This window comes from Acanthochromis polyacanthus, chromosome 15 (assembly GCF_021347895.1).
Source record: "Acanthochromis polyacanthus isolate Apoly-LR-REF ecotype Palm Island chromosome 15, KAUST_Apoly_ChrSc, whole genome shotgun sequence".
NCBI lineage: Eukaryota > Metazoa > Chordata > Actinopteri > Pomacentridae > Acanthochromis > Acanthochromis polyacanthus.
Window position 1 is genome coordinate 7,937,956 of NC_067127.1, and position 24,346 is coordinate 7,962,301.

The window sequence follows — 24,346 nt, forward strand, 5'->3', positions numbered from 1 at the left end:
TTTTCAGAGAGAAAAACAGTCAAGGTCCGGGAAGTGAGATAAATGGTGCAGGGAGGAAGATGAAAGCTTAGTTGAAAGCCATCGACGGGTCAACAGTAAAGATGCTCTGGAGAAGTTTGCCTTCAGGTCGTTCCCTGTGTCTTTGTAAAGCAAATTTTCTGTAGTTTTTCTTTCCTTTTTATCGGCACGAGAGTTAAATGAGACTTAGCTTGGTTTCATTTTACATTTTATTGATTGTCTGTCATGTCTTAAAAGCTGTAAGTTCTTAGATTCGTCAGAATGGTGTTGCTGATCCTTGTAAAGCTCAGAGCTTAGATGCGTGCTGCTGGATCATTAAGGCGAGATGACAGGCCTCCTGACTGCTCCAACACCAGTAAAATGGCTTCACGGAGAAAAAACTACAATGACAGCTAAATGAGTGATTTTATAACGTCAGTTAGGCTGAAGTCCTGCTGAGTTGCTGAAAGAACGAGTCACTTTGATTTTCCCACGTAGAGCAGCTTGTATGTCCTCCTTTCTCTCGTAGCCAGGACATCAGAACACATAACTCTTTTCTGTTTTATTTGTCATTTTAGAAACCTGGCTTCAAAGGATATTTTTTATCCTTGAAGGGAAGGCAGATGTATGACACTCAGCTCTTGAGTAATATATAACTTGTTAATATGTTTATCCTGACGAATAAAAAACATAAGTTGGGGTAAAATTTAGGTTAATGGTACCTCAGATTGGAGTCAGCTTGGAACATATGTATATCCTTAAACAGCCTATAACATTTAGAGACTCTGCTTATGTTTACAACTTATTGTGTAAAATGTCCAGCCTGTATGGGCACTAACAATACAGTTGCAGTGATAAAACAGTTTGTCAGTCATGAATATAACAACTTATAGAATACATTACATTGAGAACTTTGATTTTCCCACGTAGAGCAGCTTGTGTGTCCTCCTTTCACTCATAGCCAAGACAGAACACATAACTTTCACTCTTTTCTATTTTATGTTTCATTTTTGAAACCTGGCTTCAAAGTGTTACTACATTTTTCCAGGAAATGATGGATTTTCTTATATCTGATGCATTTCCACACAAAGTCTGCACTCGGTAGTGCAATATTCAAAACAACATCAACATGGTGATGCAGGAAAAATTCGTACAAAAGCGACAGCTGCTTGATAATACAGTTGGACATAAATCTGGAGATAAATCTGTTGGATATTCTCACTTGGAAGATAATTCATTATAGTGTACTTCATACCATGCTTATCTGATTAATGCGTTCATATTTTTCAGCTTTACGTCTCCGTCGAGTTTGGAAGGAGGTGGCAGCTCGTGCACGACGGCGTCGTCCCCAACAGATTCTACTGGTGAGATCGACAGTCGCTCATTTGCCGAATGTTTGTCCAATAATATTAAATGCTGCAAGATTTTCATGTGAAGTATGGAAATGTGAGTTGTATGCATTATTAGCATCTTGCTCAGTACAGTAGTAGAGAGGGGAAATGATTAATCAGCAGCTCGTTTACAGTAATGTTAAAAAACCTGCTATTTCACTGAGTCAGATTTGAACCCATTAACAAATCTGGAATGTCACGTCTCAAGTGTACTTTTTGGAAATGTCATGAATTTTTAAAAAAAATTGGCTGCATTTGTTATTCTAGCAAAGGTATGTAAAAAAAAAGGACTCAATGAAGCTCACTCATATTTTAAACCCTTTTGCTTTTATTACCAAAATGCCAAGCTTTTAGAAAGGCGGATCTTGTACCGATGAATAATGCATGCTTACTTTTTTACTTTTTACATAATGTACTAAGTGTGTAGTTTACACATACCGATTAATATTTGATCCATTGAATGCGGTCCCCTCATAAAATATTGTTGGCGTAGTGGTGGGATACCACAGTGTGTTACAAATCGAATCACATCCAAACATTATCCATCAGTTTTTCATTTATTTTGTATGACGCCTGATGTATGTTGCACAGACTCAAGATGAGACATAGAGCTTTTGGACGTCTCTCACGGTGTTTTAGCGTTATTAGCTTATGGGAGGCGGTGCTGGGATTATGGCCCAGGATAAATGATAAATTTATAATGGTTTTTATAGTTGTTGGCTACAAACTCCTGTTCGCACTTCTCAAGAGAGGAAAAAAACAAAAGCAGAGATTAATCAAAGAGGCTGGAATGACTTACAGTGGAATGATACTCTTGTTTTTGGAGTCTTGGAAATGCAATGTGTTGATAATATTAGGGTAAATAAAAATCTTTAGGGAAGAGGTAATCACCAAGTAGATTTTAGGGGAGAGCCGTGTGAAAGTCGGTTTACTATCTTGTTTATGAGGCGGATATTTTTTACCCTTGAAGGGAAGGCGGATGTATGACACTCAGCTCTTGGGGGGGTTGATGAGTAATATATAAGTTGTTAATTTGTTTATCCTGATGAATAAAAAAACAGAAACTGGGGTAAAATTTAGGTTAATGGTACTTCAGATTGGAGTCAGCTTGGAACATATGCATATCCTTAAACAGCCTATAACCTTTAGAGACTCTGCTTATGTTTACAACTTATTGTGTAAAATGTCCAGCCTGTATGGGCACTAAAAATACAGTTGCAGTGATAAAACAGTTTGTCAGTCATGAATATAACAACTTATAGAATACATTACATTGTGAAAAAGTCCTACAATAAAAAATCTTTTTTACTGATCTACAAAAACTTGTCTGAAATGCACATTTGCAGATAAGTATAGACCTTAAATCACAGCATAATTAGCAGTAAGTGATATGGCATGATATGGACACCATCTTCTACAAAGTCCCTTCTCTTCAGGAAGCTCAAACTGTGGAGAACTGTGCACAAATTTGACTTTGGGTTAAATCATGCCTTGTTTTTCATGAGAGAGTATGTTCATAATTTAGATTTGCACCAAACATCAACAGATGGTCTTTCCTCGCATGCCACAGACAATTTGAGCATCGTGAGTGTTGCACTGCGACGTGATTTAAAAAATGAATAGCAGAATAAAGATTTCATTTCTGTAACCCAACAGGGGTATCATGTAAAATCTCATAGTTGAAGATCTTTCGAGTGAGCCAGGAATATTCAGAAGCACTGTTCTACTGTCAATATATTAAATAATAGCAATGGTGTCTGTAGTATTTTTGGCACAAAACTCACATTTTTGATGTTTCAAATTAGTAAACACTTAACAAAATGATGGAAAAGGTGCTCGCAACAAATTGAGATTTCCCCATAAAAGAATTCTTTTCAGCACTTCCTGCACTGCTCGACGGGTCTAAAAAACCTGACAAACGTGATTTACAAGAACATGTTAAGAGGACCCCATAGGCCGACAGAGTGCTACACGTTAGTTATGGGAGAACATAGTGTAACATTGCAGGGGTTTATTTAAGAGCAAGGGCTGCTGTTCACTGATAGAATTGGATGAAGTATTTGACAGAAAGTCCATTAAAAGAGATGGAGCTGTGAAGCAATTACAGAGTGCTGAGGGAAGCAGGATGGGGGCTTTTTATATTATAGTTCAGACACAGTATGGAAAATGAAAAGAAACCCATCTTCTGTCACAACAGCTGCTATTAATACAACAAGTGGTCACTCCTGTCGCTCTGCACTGAACAGCTGCCATGAAGAATCACTCGTGGAAGTGAATGAAATGGCTAAGTACGTCTTGGACATAATGAGCAGCACAGGTCAAACGTCCTTCAGGCCAGTGTTTGGAGATAAGGCTGTAGCAGTATTCCTCCTGAGAGAACAGTAAAGTTCACAGCCGCATCTGTTATTGCCCAAATAAAAATCAAACTCTAATCTTAGACAAATATTGCGCCACTTCCGATAACAGAAAAACACAGATTACCAAGAACTCGATGCATTTACTAAGCAGTTTTCTCAATTTTCTTTGTTTTTATTTGAATTATTTGATGCCGCTTCAGTTTATTATGTGTTTTGGGAGAACAACAAAATAGCTGATAAAGGTTTTGCCTCAGTGTGTTATCAAGCTTCCTGATGTTCAAAACAAATAACAAGAAAGGTAAAAATTTTTAAAGAGTCTCTGCGTCAGGGGAAATTTTAACTTTTGAAACTTTTAAAAGACAAACGCTTTGCTAGTTGCTGGGAAATTTAGTATTCTATATAATATAGAGAAGATCTGCTGTTCAGTAGTCCAGGTTCTTAAGAAAAATATACGTACATCAGCTTTTTACAGTGAACAGACACTCAGCAATTCCTTTTTATTCGTTGATGATACATAATTCTATGAGTTTAATAAATGGCAACTTTTTATACCACAAAAGAGTCCTGTTGTCTGCAGGAAAAAAGCTTCTTCTGGCTGGAGGAAGCTCAGAAGTCTGAATGAACTGAATTCTGTACACCTGACCCTTATTCTTAGGGTTAAACATGAAAACAAGCTAATATATGGGCAAAGACTATCAACAGATAATTAACGCATACATTTAGGATGACATTTTCACACAAAATGATTAAAGACATTTATCCTGCCTTTTCTCTCATCTAAGGTTGTATATAAAGGCCTTTTATAAGTTCTAGTATAGGTAGCTATACTCGAAGTTAGAGAAGTTAGAGATCCTCTCAGTGAAGCTAGACTATTCAACTTGATGAATCTAATCATAAATTAACTGCCAAACATAACATTTATATTGGCCAATCTATGAATTAAATTAACTGCTAATCCTCTGTAGCATATGTAAATTAAGTTGGTTTCTTTATTAATACTAATCTAATCACAAGCATAACATTTTGCATTTGAAGCATACTGTGTTACATTTGTGAAATCAGTTTGTCATTTTTAACTTGTGTTTTTGCTGAAATTCCCGATATGTCCTCAGAATCAGTTTTATTCCCAAATGTGTTTTCACATGAGATGGATTTAGTACAAAACATAAAATGCTGACAAGCAGACAATTTCTAAAGAAAGATTAAAAGATTTTTCTGATTTTTTTCGGTACTTAATAGACAGTAAGTGTTATGAGTCAAATAAACACCAACTGTAGCCAATCTAACTATCCATCCATCCATCATTTACACAACGCTTAATCCTCATTCGGGTCGCGAGGGGCTGGAGCCTATCCCAGCTGACTTAGGCCAAAGACAGGGGACACCCTGGACAGGTCACCACCAGGGGTACATATTCAGACAAACAATCATACTCACATTCACACCTACAGACAATTTAGAGTAACCAATTAATCTCAGCATATTTTTGGACTGTGGGAGGAAGCCAGAGGACCTGGAGAAAACCCACGGATGCACAGGGAGAACATGCAAACTCCATGCAGAAAGATCCCTGGAAGGCCGGGATGCGAACCAGGGATCTTCTCGCTGCAAGGCGAAAAATGCTAACCACTACTCCACTGTGCAGTCCCAATCCAACTAATTTGAAATAACAAAAAGTCACATATGAATATATAATAGAGCAATGCTCACAGTGTGCAGTGATATGCAAATTACTTGTCTAAAAATCTGCTAAATTACATAGTATATAATGTGAACAACTTGAAATATGCAAAGGATAATAATCCTATTTAAAAAGCTGTACATTAGCGCATTGAGTCAGTGTCTATGATGTAGGGTGTAAGAGAGAGGCCGAGTCACTGAGGGTTCTCTAGTCTTAACAATGTTTTTTATTCTTCATTCCTCCCCTGGCTTATATACACAAGCGCCTCTAGAAAATTTTTGTTTGTGTGGCCCGATGGAGCCACTGAAAATGTTGGGATGACGAATACCAAACACCAGAAGGCATGGCTGTACTATGAATTCGATGAAAATTATGTGTATGAGTTAAGAAACTCCATAGTGATTTGATTGTTTAGTTTTTCTAATTTTACAGTTATTGCTAATCATTTTCTGCTATGAATATATACAGGTACTATTAGTATTTTCGGGTGACAGACCCTTCAAAATAGCCCGGGAGAATAGAAGCTGCAGAGAGTCTGAGGGGAAGAAGTTCACCCAAGACATGTGTAGTTTATTTATGATTCAACACTGAAAATTCTGTCCATGTGCAATGATAATTTATCTACCTGCAGCAACCTGTGGTAGAATAACATGTGTTTTCGTTGTTACTGGGATTGACCTGTTGCTGTATTTTGGTAGCTACCTGCAAGTTAATATGTTCTATAATGTATGTATTCACACAATGTTGTTGTTGCTGCTGCGAAAATTCTGCTGTGATTCGGAAAGAATCCCCCTTTCTTTTACAAATAATTTAAATTTTATTTCCGAATCAGACTTTTCTAGTAAAATAACGTCAAAAGATGATAAAACTCAGGTTTCCACTTTGTAACAATTGATTTAACTGGAGTTTAAACTGTATGACAGGTCACCTATCTGAGGTGAGGAAAAAGTACTTTTTGTCATTTACTGTTAGGTACTTTTATATGCAAAATATAAGTAAATGATGAAGTTACCACAGTTGTCATTTGCATAAATGTTTTTTTGGATCCTGCTTCTGTTTGATGCTGCTTGTGTGCAATAAAATCAGAGGAAAGACTCCTACAAACGGGCTGCTCAGTGGCTCAGTGACTGTCCAGGGTGTCCCCTGCCTTCACCTGAGTCAGCTGGGATAGGCTCCAGCACCCCCCGCGACCCTAGTGAGGATAAAGCGGTGTATAGAGAATGGATGGACTCCTACAAACTAAGGTTTAGCTCCTGTGAGCATTTTTATCATAACCTGGATTCATTATGTGTTACAGACTCTCTCTTCTTTGCAGTTAAGTTGTGTTTTAAGTGGCATTTCACTAAGAAGAAGAAGGTGAAAGATGTTTTCTGATTTTGGAGGTCTGTGTGCATGGCTCCTGTCTACTAATGACATGCAAACTGTGTCTTTTGCACTCTTTGTGATGTTTATGGGTGGACTGCACAGTCAACTGGCTGCTTATGTCAAGCTGGTTTAGCATTTATTAGCTGTACTGGGTGTGTGTTGCAGATATCTGTAATTCAAGTTTTCCAGGTCAAACAGAATATTTCAGATATCCACAGTGTCACTCTTCCAGTTCACAATTGTCATTTCAGATACTCTTATCGAATGACATTACTGTTATCATTCATGTTTATTATGTTCCTCATTACAGATATCCACAATTCTGTTGCAGGGACTGCATTATGACAAGCATTCATTCTAGTTCAGACACCTACAGTTTAATGCTGACCACAGCAGCTCATGATGTATTTAATTCTTCTCAATTCAAGAATTCTTCCTTGTGAAAATGTAATTTCAGATATTTTGAATTGACTTCGGAGATATCTGTAGTCACAATAGAAGCTACGAGAAACATACTGGAACTTCAACTGGAACTGCAAATGACAAGTTATTTTAGAGAGCTGCCTTCTAGTTAAATCTGACCTTAAGTCTGAAATGAAGAAAGGCCTCCTCAACAAATTCCTTGCTGATAAACTTTTCCTATTTCATATTCTGATCTTATCTACCACTGCAACCATCATTACATATACCAGCAGTGTTTCACATGCTTTGATGGACCAATATCCAGTGGAAAGCTTTGCATGAGCAACAATTTGGACAGTTAGAACGATGTTTGTTCTGTTACCACAATAAGGTAAAAATGAATTACAGATATCTCTAACAGAATAATGAGATATCTGAACTAAAAATTCTGACTAGTCACTGTGTAATAAGTCAAAACTACATTGTTGGTACCTGCAATTTTAAAACTACATTATTGATAACTGTAATTTTAATTCTGAATACCAAAACTCTGTTAAAAACAAGTGTTTCTTTTACTCAGTCACTGTAGTTGCATTCAGTGAAACTTGGGTATCAGAATTTGAGAATGGATTGATCAGATCAGAATTGGCTGTGCCCCCCTCGTCCCCCCCCTTGGAGACACTACTGCTAAAACATTATCATTTGTATTCTTACTTGGTTTAGTTGGTAAAATCTCTCCGTATTTGTAACATCTCTATGCACAAACTAGTTTGTGTGGTGATGTTACTGTGCCAAGGAATGGCGGAGTTGTGTGACGATTGGCGTACGTTTGTCTTCGAATCTGTCTGTCTGTCTGTCCGTCTGTCCATGTGAAACATTGCTCAAAAAAGACTAACGGATTTGGATGAAATTTTCAGGGGCAGTCAGAAAATGACACAAGGACCAAAAAAATAATAAAAAAAAAGAAATTAATGAAAAAAATGTCAGTTTAGTGTGTCGTCCAAAATGTTACAGAAAATATCATAGTTTAGTATTTCATCCAAAATGTTATTAAAACGTCAGCGTTTACGGTTCAAAATTTGTAAAACATGTCATAGTTTAGTATGTAATCAAAAATGTCACGAAAATGTCATACTTTAGTATGCCAATCAAAATATCACAAAATCATCATGGTTTAGTATGCCGTCCAAAATGTCCCAAAACGTTAGCCTACCCGCGCTAGACCCATGCTCTGAAGACACAAGGGTCTAGGCACGCTCGACAGGGAGGAAGGCGGGCTTAAAGGTTGTCTATCAAATCACTCTGCAGCAATTGGGTAGGTATACAACCAATCAGCGCAATGAATAGGCTCCTAGAGCACCGGAAATCAGAGGATGCGGTAGTTCGATGAAGCCTTATTTATACAGTCAATGAGTGAAGCTCAAGTATCTTACAGACATGTTAACAGAAAGATTATTCAGAGTCGGTGCTAATGGAGCTAAACGACTGTTGTCGTTTTTGTTGTCGACCCTGGCAGAGAATTAAATTCGTTGCCGTGGGTTGTCTAGCGCGGCTAGGCTAGTTGTTTCCGGTTGTTTCTGTCAGAATCGTCGCGCCTCTGTCGTCACTTAGTTACGCCCGCCTTCTGACTCTACACTTCATGGTGATTTGTCCGGCCAGTTTTAGGAGCATCCAACCTCGAGCCTTATGGAGGGTAACTAGACCCACCCTGGCAGAGAATTAAATTCGTCGCTGTGGGTTGTCTAGCGCGGCTAGGCTACCAAAAGGTCATAGTTTAGTATGTCCTCCATAGTGTGAGGAATAGGTAGCTCAGCTGGCTGAGATGATGCCTGGTGAAGTGGAGTGAGTCAAAGATGCAGGTTAAATTCCGCCTTTTGGCTTCTTGCTGCAGGTCTTCCTGTCTACTTATCTGTTGAAAAAGGCAATACAAGGGTGCAATAACAATGAAGAAAAAATGTTGAAGTTTAGTAGGTCGTCCAAAATATTGCGAAAACATCGCAGTTTAGTATGTCGCCAAAATGTGACAAAATCGCCATAGTTTATTATGTCGTCCATATTGTAGAAGAAGGGTGCCCCGGTAGCTCAACTGGTTGGAGTAATGACTCATGAACAGGAGATGCAGATTTGATTCCACCTTGTGGTTTCTTGCTGCAGGTCTTCCTCTCTATTTATCTGTTGGAAAAAAAAACAACACAAAGGCCCAAAGAAGAACTAAAAATAAAATGTCATAGTTTAGTATGTCGTCCAAAATATCGCGAAAACATCATAGTTTAGTGTGTTGTCCAAAATGTGACCAAAAGGTCACAGTTTAGTATGTCCTCCATATTGTGGCAAAAAGGTACCCAGGTAGCTCAGTTGGTTGAGACGATGGCTTGTGAATAGGAGTGGGTCAAAGACACAGGTTCGATTCCACCTTGAGGCTTCTCGCTGCAGGTCTTGCTACCAACTTATCTACAGAAAAAAGCAAAACCAGGATGCAACAACAACAAAAAATGTCAGTTTATTTTGTCGTCTGAAAATGGACAAAAACGTCATAGTATAGTATGTCATCCAAAAATGATTATAGTTTAGTATGTCGTCCGAAAATGGACAATAAATGTCATAGTTTAGTATGTGGTCCGAAAATGGACAACAAACATCATAGTTTAGTATGTCGTCCTAAAATGGACAAAATAGTCATAGTTTAGTATGTGGTCCGAAAATGGACAAAAACGTCATCGTTTATTTTGTCATTCGAAAATCGACAAAAACGTCATACTTTAGTATGTCATCCGAAAATGGACAAAAATGTCATAGCTTAGTATGTCGTCTGAAAATGGACAGAAAACGTCATAGTTTAGTATGTCCTCCATATTGTGGCAAAAGGGTACCCAGGTAGCTCAGCTGGCTGAGACGATTCCTTCTGAACAGGAGTGGGTCAAAGATGCAGGTTTGATTCCACTTAGAGGCTTCTCGCTGCAGGTCTTGCTACCTACTTATCCATGGGTAAAAACAATGACAAAACACGTCACAGTTTAGTATGTTGTCCGAAAATGGACAAAAAATGTCACAGTATAGTATGTCATCCGAAAATGGACGAACAACATAAGTTTATTTCGTCGTCCGAAAATGGACAAAAATGTCATAGTTTAGTATGTCGTCTGAAAATGGACAGAAAACGTCAGAGTTTTGTATGTCATCCAAAATGTGACCAAAAGGTCACAGTTTAGTATGTCCTCCATATTGTGGCAGACGGGTACCCAGGTAGCTCAGCTGGTTGAGATGATGGCTTCTGAACAGGATTCTGTCGAAGACGCAGGTTCGATTCCACCTTGAGGCTTCTTGCTGCAGGTCTTGCTACATACTTATCTATAGAAAAAAGCAAAACAAGGGTGCAGTAACAACAAAATATGTCATCGGAAAACAGACAAATAATGTAAGTTTATTTCGTCGTCCGAAAATGGACAAAAACGTCATAGCATAGTATGTCGTCCAAAAATGATTATAGTTTAGTATGTCGTCCGAAAATGGACAATAAATGTCATAGTTTAGTATGTGGTCCGAAAATGGACAACGAACGTCATAGTTTAGTATGTCGTCCTAAAATGGACAAAATAGTCATAGTTTAGTATGTGGTCCGAAAATGGACAAAAACCTCATCGTTTATTTTGTCGTTCGAAAACTGACAAAAACGTCATACTTTAGTATGTCGTCCGAAAATGGACTAAAATGTCATAGTTTAGTATGTCGTCTGAAAATGGACAACAAATGTCATAGTTTAGTATGTCGTCCGAAAATGGACAGAAAACGTCAGAGTTTTGTATGTCATCCAAAATGTGACCAAAAGGTCACAGTTTAGTATGTCCTCCATATTGTAGCAAAAGGGTACCCAGGTAGCTCAGCTGGCTGATACGATTCCTTGTGAACAGGCGCGTGTCAAAGACGCAAGTTCGATTCCACCTTGAGGCTTCTTGCTGCAGGTCTTCCTCTCTACTTATCTACAGAAAAAAACAAAACAAGGGTGCAACAACAACAAAATATGTCAGAGTTAAGTATGTCATCCGGAAATGTACAAAAAAAGTCAGTTTAGTATGTCACCTGAAAATGGACAAAAAACATAAGTGTATTTCGTCGTACAAAAATGGTTACAGTTTAGTATGTCGTCCGAAAATGGACAATCAATGTCGTAGTATGTTGTCTGAAAATGGACAACAAACGTCATAGTTTAGTATGTCGTCCTAAAATGGAAAAAATAGTCATAGTTTAGTATGTCATCCAAAATGTGACCAAAAGGTCACAGTTTAGTATGTCCTCCATAGTGTGGGGAACGGGTACCCAGGTAGCTCAGCTGGCTGATACGATTCCTTGTGAACAGGAGTGGGTAAAAGACGCAGGTTCGATTCCACCTTGAGGCTTCTCGCTGCAAGTCTTGCTCCTTACTTATCTATAGGTAAAAACAATGACAAAACATGTCACAGTTCAGTATGTCATCCGAAAATGGACAAACAACAGAAGTTTATTTCATCATCCGAAAATGGCCAAAAATCATTGTAGTTTAGTATGTGGTCCGAAAATGGACAACAAACGTCATAGTTTAGTATGTCATCCTAAAATGGACAAAATAGTCATAGTTTAGTGTGTGGTCTGAAAATGGACCAAAATGTCATAGTTTAGTATGTCGTCCGAAAATGGACAAAATCGTTATAGTTTAATATGTTGTCCGAAAATGGACAAAAAAGTTATCATTTATTTTGTCGTCCGAAAATAGACAAAAAGGTCATAGTTTAGTATGTCGTCTGAAAATGGACAGAAAACGTCAGAGGTTTGTATGTCATCCAAAATGTGACCAAAAGGTCACAGTTTAGTATGTCCTCCATATTGTGGCAGACGGGTACCCAGGTAGCTCAGCTGGTTGAGATGATGGCTTCTGAACAGGATTGTGTCAAAGACGCAGGTTCGATTCCACCTTGAGGCTTCTTGCTGCAGGTCTTCCTCTCTACTTATCTACAGAAAAAAACAAAACAAGGGTGCAACAACAACAAAATATGTCAGAGTTAAGTATGTCATCCGGAAATGAACAAAAAAAGTCAGTTTAGTATGTCACCTGAAAATGGACAAAAAACATAAGTGTATTTCGTCGTACAAAAATGGTTACAGTTTAGTATGTCGTCCGAAAATGGACAATCAATGTCGTAGTATGTTGTCTGAAAATGGACAACAAACGTCATAGTTTAGTATGTCGTCCTAAAATGGAAAAAATAGTCATAGTTTAGTATGTCATCCAAAATGTGACCAAAAGGTCACAGTTTAGTATGTCCTCCATAGTGTGGGGAACGGGTACCCAGGTAGCTCAGCTGGCTGATACGATTCCTTGTGAACAGGAGTGGGTAAAAGACGCAGGTTCGATTCCACCTTGAGGCTTCTCGCTGCAAGTCTTGCTCCTTACTTATCTATAGGTAAAAACAATGACAAAACATGTCACAGTTCAGTATGTCATCCGAAAATGGACAAACAACAGAAGTTTATTTCATCATCCGAAAATGGCCAAAAATCATTGTAGTTTAGTATGTGGTCCGAAAATGGACAACAAACGTCATAGTTTAGTATGTCATCCTAAAATGGACAAAATAGTCATAGTTTAGTGTGTGGTCTGAAAATGGACCAAAATGTCATAGTTTAGTATGTCGTCCGAAAATGGACAAAATCGTTATAGTTTAATATGTTGTCCGAAAATGGACAAAAAAAGTTATCATTTATTTTGTCGTCCGAAAATAGACAAAAAGGTCATAGTTTAGTATGTCGTCTGAAAATGGACAGAAAACGTCAGAGGTTTGTATGTCATCCAAAATGTGACCAAAAGGTCACAGTTTAGTATGTCCTCCATATTGTGGCAGACGGGTACCCAGGTAGCTCAGCTGGTTGAGATGATGGCTTCTGAACAGGATTGTGTCAAAGACGCAGGTTCGATTCCACCTTGAGGCTTCTCGCTGCAGATCTTGCTACATACTTATCTATAGAAAAAAACAAAACAAGGGTGCAACAACAACAAAATATGTCAGAGTTAAGTATGTCATCCGGAAATGTACAAAAAAAGTCAGTTTAGTATGTCACCTGAAAATGGACAAAAAACATAAGTGTATTTCGTCGTACAAAAATGGTTACAGTTTAGTATGTCGTCCGAAAATGGACAATCAATGTCGTAGTATGTTGTCTGAAAATGGACAACAAACTTCATAGTTTAGTATGTCGTCCTAAAATGGAAAAAATAGTCATAGTTTAGTATGTCATCCAAAATGTGACCAAAAGGTCACAGTTTAGTATGTCCTCCATAGTGTGGGGTACGGGTACCCAGGTAGCTCAGCTGGCTGATACGATTCCTTGTGAACAGGAGTGGGTAAAAGACGCAGGTTCGATTCCACCTTGAGGCTTCTCGCTGCAAGTCTTGCTCCTTACTTATCTATAGGTAAAAACAATGACAAAACATGTCACAGTTCAGTATGTCATCCGAAAATGGACAAACAACAGAAGTTTATTTCATCATCCGAAAATGGCCAAAAATCATTGTAGTTTAGTATGTGGTCCGAAAATGGACAACAAACGTCATAGTTTAGTATGTCATCCTAAAATGGACAAAATAGTCATAGTTTAGTGTGTGGTCTGAAAATGGACCAAAATGTCATAGTTTAGTATGTCGTCCGAAAATGGACAAAATCGTTATAGTTTAATATGTTGTCCGAAAATGGACAAAAAAAGTTATCATTTATTTTGTCGTCCGAAAATAGACAAAAAGGTCATAGTTTAGTATGTCGTCTGAAAATGGACAGAAAACGTCAGAGGTTTGTATGTCATCCAAAATGTGACCAAAAGGTCACAGTTTAGTATGTCCTCCATATTGTGGCAGACGGGTACCCAGGTAGCGATTGGTTGAGATGATGGCTTCTGAACAGGATTGTGTCAAAGACGCAGGTTCGATTCCACCTTGAGGCTTCTCGCTGCAGATCTTGCTACATACTTATCTATAGAAAAAAGCAAAACAAGGGTGCAGTAACAACAAAATATGTCATCGGAAAACAGACAAATAATGTAAGTTTATTTCGTCGTCCGAAAATGGACAAAAACGTCATAGCATAGTATGTCGTCCAAAAATGATTATCGTTTAGTATGTCGTCCGAAAATGGACAATAAATGTCATAGTTTAGTATGTCGTCTGAAAATGGACAACAAATGTCATAGTTTAGTATGTCGTCCGAAAATGGACAGAAAACGTCAGAGTTTTGTATGTCATCCAAAATGTGACCAAAAGGTCACAGTTTAGTATGTCCTCCATATTGCAGAAAAAGGGTACCCAGGTAGCTCAGCTGGCTGATAAGATTCCTTGTGAACAGGCGCGTGTCAAAGACGCAAGTTCGATTCCACCTTGAGGCTTCTTGCTGCAGGTCTTCCTCTCTACGTATCTACAGAAAAAAACAAAACAAGGGTGCAACAACAACAAAATATGTCAGAGTTAAGTATGTCATCCGGAAATGTACAAAAAAAGTCAGTTTAGTATGTCACCTGAAAATGGACAAAAAACATAAGTGTATTTCGTCGTACAAAAATAAATGTCATAGTTTAGTATGTGGTCCGAAAATGGACAACAAACGTCATAGTTTAGTATGTCGTCCTAAAATGGACAAAATAGTCATAGTTTAGTATGTGGTCCGAAAATGGACAAAAACCTCATCGTTTATTTTGTCGTTCGAAAACTGACAAAAACGTCATACTTTAGTATGTCGTCCGAAAATGGACTAAAATGTCATAGTTTAGTATGTCATCTGAAAATGGACAACAAATGTCATAGTTTAGTATGTCGTCCGAAAATGGACAGAAAACGTCAGAGTTTTGTATGTCATCCAAAATGTGACCAAAAGGTCACAGTTTAGTATGTCCTCCATATTGTGGCAAAAGGGTACCCAGGTAGCTCAGCTGGCTGATACGATTCCTTGTGAACAGGAGCGTGTCAAAGACGCAAGTTCGATTCCACCTTGAGGCTTCTTGCTGCAGGTCTTCCTCTCTACTTTTCTACAGAAAAAAACAAAACAAGGGTGCAACAACAACAAAATATGTCAGAGTTAAGTATGTCATCCGGAAATGTACAAAAAAAGTCAGTTTAGTATGTCACCTGAAAATGGACAAAAAACATAAGTGTATTTCGTCGTACAAAAATGGTTACAGTTTAGTATGTCGTCCGAAAATGGACAATCAATATCGTAGTATGTTGTCTGAAAATGGACAACAAACGTCATAGTTTAGTATGTCGTCCTAAAATGGAAAAAATAGTCATAGTTTAGTATGTCATCCAAAATGTGACCAAAAGGTCACAGTTTAGTATGTCCTCCATAGTGTGGGGAACGGGTACCCAGGTAGCTCAGCTGGCTGATACGATTCCTTGTGAACAGGAGTGGGTAAAAGATGCAGGTTCGATTCCACCTTGAGGTTTCTCGCTGCAAGTCTTGCTCCTTACTTATCTATAGGCAAAATATGTCACAGTTTTGTACAGGGATGTCAAACTTATGCCACAAAGGGCCGGTGTGGCTGCAGGTTTCTGTTCCAACAAAGCAACATCACACCAGACCTGACTCATTTAATCAACCAATCTCAGTCTCCAGAGAGGTGATTGGTCAGACTGCGTGCTCTAGGCTACAGCATTTAGTTCCAACATATCTACAGCACACAGTCTGACCAATCGCCTGTCTGGAGAATGAGATCGGTTGATTAAATGAGTCACGTCTGGTGTGATGCTGCTTAGTTGGAACAAAAACCTGCAGCCACACCAGCCCTTTGTGGAATGAGTTTGACATCCCTGGTTTAGTACGTGGTCCGAAAATGGACAAAAATGTCACAGTTTAGTATGTCACCCGAAAATGGGCAAAAAACATAAGTTTATTTCATCGTCCGAAAATGGACAATATATGTCATAGTTTTGTATGTGGTCCGAAAATGGACAACAAACGTCATAGTTTAGTATGTCGTCCTAAAATGGACAAAATAGTCATAGTTTAGTATGTGGTCCGAAAATGGACAAAAACGTCATCGTTTATTTTGTCGTCCGAAAATAGACAAAAAGGTTATAGTTTAGAATGTCATCCGAAAATGGACTAAAATGTCATAGTTTAGTATGTAGTCCAAAAATGGACAATAAATGTCATAGTTCAGTATGTTGTCTGAAAATGGACAAAAAACATCATAGTTTCGCGTCATAGTTTAGTATGTCCTCCAAAAATATACAAAATCGTCATAGTTTAGGATGTAGTCCGAAAATGGAAAAAAAAAGTCATAGTTTAGTATGTCGTCCGAAAATGGACAAAATATGTCATAGTTTAGTATGTTGTCCGAAAATGGACAAAATATGTCATAGTTTACTGTGTCGTCCGAAAATGGACAAAAACGTCGTTTTTGTCATCCGACAGTGGACAAAATCTTTAGAGTTTTGTATGTCGTCCGAAAATGGACAAAAAAGGTCATAGTTTAGTATGTCATCCGAAAATGGACAGAACACTTCATAGTTTAGTATGTCGTATGAAAATGAACAAAATCATTGTAGTTTAGTATGTCGTCCGAAAATCGACAAAAACGTCATAGTTTAGTATGTCGTCCGAAAATGGACATAAATGTCATAGTTTAGTATGTCGTCCGAAAATGGACAAAATTGTTGTAGTTTAGTATGTTGTCCAAAAATGGACAAAAAATGTCATAGTTTAGTATGTCGTCCAAAAATGGTCAATAAATGTCAGTTTAGTATGTCGTCTTAAAATGGACAAAAAGAATTATAGTTTAGCGTCATATTTTAGTATGTCATCCGAAAATGGACAAAATCGTCATAGTTTTGTATGTCGTCCGAAAATGGAAAAAAAAGTCATAGTTTACTATGTTGTCCGAAAATGGACAAAATATGTCATCGTTTAGTATGTCGTCCGAAAATGGACAAAAACGTCGTTGTTTTTGTCATCCGACAATTGACAAAAACGTCATAGTTGAGTATGTCGTCCGAAAATCGACAAAAACATCATAGTTTAGTATGTTGTGCGAAAATGGAAAACATATGTCATAGTTTAGTATGTCGTTCTAAAATGGACAATAAACGTCATAGTTTAGTATGTCGTCTGAGAATGGAAAAAATGTCATAGTTTAGTATGTTGTCCGAAAATGGACAAAATATGTCACAGTTTATTATGTTGTCCGAAAATGGACAAAAATGTCATAGTATAGTATTTTGTCCGAAAATGGACAAAAATCATTATAGTTAAGTATGTCGTCCGAAAATGGACAAAATCGTCATAGTTTAGTATGTCGCCCGAAAATGGACAAAAATGTCAATGGTATGTGGTCCGAAAATGGACAACAAACGTCATAGTTTAGTATGTCGTCCTAAAATGGACAAAATAGTCATAGTTTAGTATGTCGTCCGAAAATGGACAATAAACGTCATAGTTTAGTATGTCGTCTGAGAATGGAAAAAATGTCATAGTTTAGTATGTTGTCCGAAAATGGACAAAATATGTCACAGTTTATTATGTTGTCCGAAAATGGACAAAAATGTCATAGTATAGTATTTTGTCCGAAAATGGACAAAAATCATTATAGTTAAGTATGTCGTCCGAAAATGGACAAAATCGTCATTGTTTAGTATGTCGTCCGAAAATGGACAAAAATGTCAATGGTATGTGGTCCGAAAATGGACAACAAACGTCATAGTTTAGTATGTCGTCCTAAAATGGACAAAATAGTCATAGTTTAGTATGTCGTCCGAAAATGGACAACAAACGTCATAGTTTAGTATGTCATCCAAAATGTGACCAAAAGGTCACAGTTTAGTATGTCCTCCATATTGTGGCAAAAGGGTACCCAGGTAGCTCAGCTGGCTGAGACGATGGCTTGTGAACAGAAGTGGGTCAAAGACACAGGTTCGATTCCACCTTGAGGCTTCTTGTTGCAGGTCTTGCTACGTACTTATCTATAGAAAAAAGCGAAACAAGGGTGCAACACCAACAAAATATGTCAGAGTTAAGTATGTCATCCGGAAATGTACAAAAAAAGTCAGTTTAGTATGTGGTCCGAAAATCTACAACAAATGTCATAGTTTAGTATGTCTTCCTAAAATGGACAAAATAGTCATAGTTTAGTATGTCGTCCAAAAATGGACAAAAATACGTCATCATTTATTTTGTCGTCCGAAAACAGACAAAAAGGTCATAGATTAGTATGCCATCCGAAAATGCACAAAAATGTCATAGTTTAGTATGTCATCCGAAAATGGAAGGAAAACGTCATAGTTTAGTATGTCGTCTGAAAATGGACGGAAAACGTCATAGTTTAGTATGTCGTCTGAAAATGGAAAAAAAGTTATAGTTTAGTATGTCATCCGAAAATGGACAAAAATACGTCATCATTTATTTTGTCATCCGAAAATAGACAAAAATGTCATCGTTTAGTATGCCATCCGAAAATGCACAAAAATGTCCTCGTTTAGTATGTCGTCCGAAAATGGAAGGAAAACGTCATAGTTTAGTATGTCGTCTGAAAATGGAAAAAAAGTCATAGTTTAGTATGTCGTCCGAAAATGGACAAAAATACGTCATTTATTTTGTCGTCCGAAAATAGAAAAAAACATCATCGTTTAGCGTCATAGTTTAGTATGTCATCCAAAAATGGACAAAAAAGTCACAGTTTAGTGTGTCGTCTGAAAATGGATGAAAAACATCATAGTTTAACGTCATACTTTAGTATGTCATTCGAAAATGGACAAAATCGTCATAGTTTAGTATGTAGTCCGATAATGCAAAAAAAGTCATAATTTAGTATGTCATCCGAAAACGGACAAAATATGTCATAGTTTAGTATATCATCCGAAAATGTACAAAAATGTCATTTTTGTCATCCGACAGTTGACTAAAACGTCATAGTTTAGTATGTCGTCCGAAAATCGACAAAAACGTCATAGTTTAGTATGGTGTTCGAAAATGGACAAAAATGTCATAGTTTTGTATGTCATCCGTAAATGGACAAAATCGTTAGAGTTTTGTATGTCGTCCGAAAATGGACAAAAAAGGTCATCGTTTAGTATGTCATCCAAAAATGGACAACATATGCCATAGTTTAGTATGTCGTCCTCAAATGGACAATAAACGTCATAGTTTAGTGTCATCTGAAAATGGACAAAAAACATCATAGTTTAGCATCATAGTTTAGTATGTAGTCCGAAAATGGAGAAAATGTCATAGTTTAGTATGTAGTCCGACAATGGACAAAATATGTCATAGTTTAGTATGTCGTCCGAAAATGGACAAAAACTTTGTTGTTTTTGTCATCCCACAGTGGACAAAAACGTCATAGTTTAGGATGTCGTCCGAAAATGGACAAAAACGTCATAGTTTAGTATGTCGTCTGAAAGTGGACAAAAATGTCATGATTTAGTATGTCGTCCGAAAATGGACAATAAATGTCATAGTTTAGTATGTCATCCGAAAATGGACAGAACACTTCATAGTTTAGTATGTCGTCTGAAAGTGGACAATAAATGTCATAGTTTAGTATGTCGTCCTAAAATGGACAAAATAGTCATAGTTTAGTATGTCGTCCGAAAATGGACAACAAACGTCATAGTTTAGTATGTCATCCAAAATGTGACCAAAAGGTCACAGTTTAGTATGTCCTCCATATTGCGGCAAAAGGGTACCCAGGGAGCTCAGCTGGCTGAGACGATGGCTTGTGAACAGAAGTGGGTCAAAGACACAGGTTCGATTCCACCTTGAGGCTTCTTGTTGCAGGTCTTGCTACCTACTTATCTATAGAAAAAAGCGAAACAAGGGTGCAACACCAACAAAATATGTCAGAGTGAAGTATGTCATCCGGAAATGTACAAAAAAAGTCAGTTTAGTATGTGGTCCGAAAATCTACAACAAATGTCATAGTTTAGTATGTCTTCCTAAAATGGACAAAATAGTCATAGTTTAGTATGTCGTCCAAAAATGGACAAAAATACGTCATCATTTATTTTGTCGTCCGAAAACAGACAAAAAGGTCATAGATTAGTATGCCATCCGAAAATGCACAAAAATGTCATAGTTTAGTATGTCATCCGAAAATGGAATGAAAACGTCATAGTTTAGTATGTCGTCTGAAAATGGACGGAAAACGTCATAGTTTAGTATGTCGTCTGAAAATGGAAAAAAAGTCATAGTTTAGTATGTCGTCCGAAAATGGACAAAAATACGTCATCATTTATTTTGTCATCCGAAAATAGAAAAAAAACATCATCGTTTAGCGTCATAGTTTAGTATGTCATCCAAAAATGGACAAAAAAGTCACAGTTTAGTGTGTCGTCTGAAAATGGATGAAAAACATCATAGTTTAACGTCATAGTTTAGTATGTCATTCGAAAATGGACAAAATCGTCATAGTTTAGTATGTAGTCCGAAAATGCAAAAAAAGTCATAATTTAGTATGTCATCCGAAAATGGACAAAATATGTCATAGTTTAGTATATCGTCCGAAAATGTACAAAAACGTCATTTTTGTCATCCGACAGTTGACTAAAACGTCATAGTTTAGTATGTTGTTCGAAAATGGACAAAAATGTCATAGTTTTGTATGTCATCCGTAAATGGACAAAATCGTTAGAGTTTTGTATGTCGTCCGAAAATGGACAAAAAAGGTCATAGTTTAGTATGTCATCCAAAAATGGACAACATATGCCATAGTTTAGTATGTCGTCCTAAAATGGACAATAAACGTCATAGTTTAGTGTCATCTGAAAATGGACAAAAAACATCAGTTTAGCATCATAGTTTAGTATGTAGTCCGAAAATGGAAAAAATGTCATAGTTTAGTATGTAGTCCGACAATGGACAAAATATGTCATAGTTTAGTATGTCGTCCGAAAATGGACAAAAACTTTGTTGTTTTTGTCATCCCACAGTGGACAAAAACGTCATAGTTTTAGTATGTCATCCAAAAATGGACAAAAAAGTCACAGTTTAGTGTGTCGTCTGAAAATGGATGAAAAACATCATAGTTTAACGTCATAGTTTAGTATGTCATTCGAAAATGGACAAAATCGTCATAGTTTAGTATGTAGTCCGAAAATGCAAAAAAGTCATAATTTAGTATGTCATCCGAAAATGGACAAAATATGTCATAGTTTAGTATATCGTCCGAAAATGTACAAAAACGTCATTTTTGTCATCCGACAGTTGACTAAAACGTCATAGTTTAGTATGTTGCTCGAAAATGGACAAAAATGTCATAGTTTTGTATGTCATCCGTAAATGGACAAAATCGTTAGAGTTTTGTATGTCGTCCGAAAATGGACAAAAAAGGTCATAGTTTAGTATGTCATCCAAAAATGGACAACATATGCCATAGTTTAGTATGTCGTCCTAAAATGGACAATAAACGTCATAGTTTAGTGTCATCTGAAAATGGACAAAAAACATCAGTTTAGCATCATAGTTTAGTATGTAGTCCGAAAATGGAAAAAATGTCATAGTTTAGTATGTAGTCCGACAATGGACAAAATATGTCATAGTTTAGTATGTCGTCCGAAAATGGACAAAAACTTTGTTGTTTTTGTCATCCCACAGTGGACAAAAACGTCATAGTTTAGTATGTCGTCCGAAAATGGACAAAAACGTCATAGTTTAGTATGTCGTCTGAAAGTGGACAAAAATGTCATGATTTAGTATGTCGTCCGAAAATGGACAATAAATGTCATAGTTTAGTATGTCATCCGAAAATGGACAGAACACTTCATAGTTTAGTATGTCGTATGAAAATGGACAAAATCATTGTAGTTTAGTATGTCGTCCGAAAATGGACCATAAAGGTCATAGTTCAGTATGTCATCCGAAAATGGACAAAAAATGTCATAGTTTAGCATGTCGTCCGAAAATGGACAAAAACATCATTGTTTTTGTCGTCCGAAAATGGACAGAAAACGTCATAGTTTAAGATGTCGTCTGAAAATGGACAAAAAACATCAAAGTTTAGCGTCGTAGTTGAGTATGTCGTCCAGAAATGGACAAAATCGTCATAGTTTGGTATGTAGTCCGAAAATGGAAAAAAAGTCACAGTTTAGTATGTCATCCGAAAATGGACAAAATATGTCATAGTTTAGTATGTTGTCCGACAATGGAAAAATGTTATAGTTTAGTATGTCGTCTGAAAATGTACAAAAAACGTCATAGTTTAGTGTGTCGTCCGATAATGGACAAAATATGTCATAGTTTAGTATGTCGTCCGAAAATGGACAGTAAATGTAATAGTGTAGCGTGTCCTCCAAAATGTGTAAAAGCATCATAGCTTAGTATGTCCTCCAAAATGTCACAAAAATGTCATAGTGTAGTTTGTTGTCCAATATGTCACAAAAATATCATAGTTTAGAGTGTCGTCCAAAACATCTACAACAGGCTAAACAACTTCAATAAAATATAACTAAAACAGGCAAAATGACCACAACGAGCAACAAAAAAAGCTACAAGACACAAAAAAGCTTCAATGAGATGCAAAACAACTGCAATCAAACACACAATGACTACAATAAGAGGCAGAATGACTGAAAGAAATACAAAACTACAGTTAAACACAAAACGACGACAATGAGACTAAATTATTAAAAAGAGTTGCAAAAAAACTCCAGTGAGACACAAAGCAACAACCAGAACAGGCAAAATGACCACAAAGAGCTGCAAAAAAAAATCTACAATGAGACACAACGAAGCTATCAAGAGTCACAAAAAACAACAAAAACATTAATGACACCTCTGACGTGATAGAAGACTGCTGTGGAGAGACAAACATTCACAAAGAGAAGCAAACAAAGCAACAATTAAAAAAGAACTGGAATCAAGAAACTAAATCATTAACAAGGCCAGAGTTTACAGAGAACAGTAAAAAACAACTACAGTAAAGGTACACAGACTACTACTGCTGCTACTACTACTACTGGAGACTACTACGAAATGACCACAGATGTAATGTGACTACAGGGTGATTTAAGACACCCACAAGTAGACAGAAAATTAATTCAAAGACATAAAATATTTGCAATGAGAAAAAAATAATGAGGTAACATAACAATCAGAGATGCAAAATGAGCACAAAGAAACACAAAGCTACAAAAATAGATGCACAAAGAGACACAAAACTTCCACAGATGCAAAATGACAACAAAGAAACATTAAACAACTGAAAAAGAAGCAAAACGTCTCATAACAAGTAACCTAAGTTGTTCCGTGACTTTATCATCACAGGTTGTTTAGAAATCAGTCCTCATCTAAAAGGCAACTTAGACCAGAATAATGTGAAAACTGGAAACCTGTCTTGCACAAACCAGCAATGTAGTAGAAAGCAGAGGCTAATCTTTTAAAATAAGTTTGTATATTTATAGATTTGAGGATTTTTCAATAAAATTCTCATTAAAACTGTATTTCTACACATCTTTGAACATGATTGGAAGGGGTTCGTGCTGTTTGTTAAACCAGTGCTTTAAATTTCAGGTGCATTTTTCCAATTTTTTTTACTCTGCAAATGAATGCGGCAGAGTTACGTAACGAGCGGTATACGTTTGTCTGTCTGTCTTTCTGTGCACAACATTACTCAAAAACGGACTAACAAATTTGGATGAAATTTTCAGGGAAGGTCAGAAATGACACAAGGACCAACTGATTAGATTTTGACAGTGATGCACTTTATAGTCTGGATCCATGGATTTGTTAAAGATTTCTGTTTCATTGCGGGATAGTGGCACAGCATCACCGTAACTATGACAACAAGTGAACACTACGTCACATGACTGTGATCCTACTACAAATCAATCGCTGCGGACTTATCAGGACTTATCCGATGTAAATCATACAAGGAAAAATTGATTAAATTGTGGGGGTGTTTCTGAGTCCCATCAATTCCCGCGGCCTGCTAGATATTTAGGTCATGCGATTTGGAGTCCGTACATAACATAGACATGCATAACACATGCCTGCGCAAGATCATTTTGTTTGTGGGTACATCTGTATTAAATGGTTACATTCTGCGTTACCGTGATTTTTGATCATCAGTAACTCATAAGAAATGCTGTATTTCTACAAAAATATGCTACATTTCTGACAATGGGGGAATGAATAGCCTTGGCGGAATAC

General features: G+C 37.0%; 1 protein-coding gene across 1 annotated transcript in view; it reads left to right on the forward strand.

The window, feature by feature from the left end:
* The window catches only part of LOC110945183 (VPS10 domain-containing receptor SorCS1-like), a 64,958-nt gene that overhangs the window by 15,789 nt on the left and 24,823 nt on the right, over positions 1-24,346 (forward strand). The window contains exon 5 of the mRNA XM_051960319.1: positions 1,288-1,361. Within this exon, the coding sequence (XP_051816279.1) occupies positions 1,288-1,361 (74 nt within the window). The remainder of the gene's footprint in view (positions 1-1,287; positions 1,362-24,346) is intronic.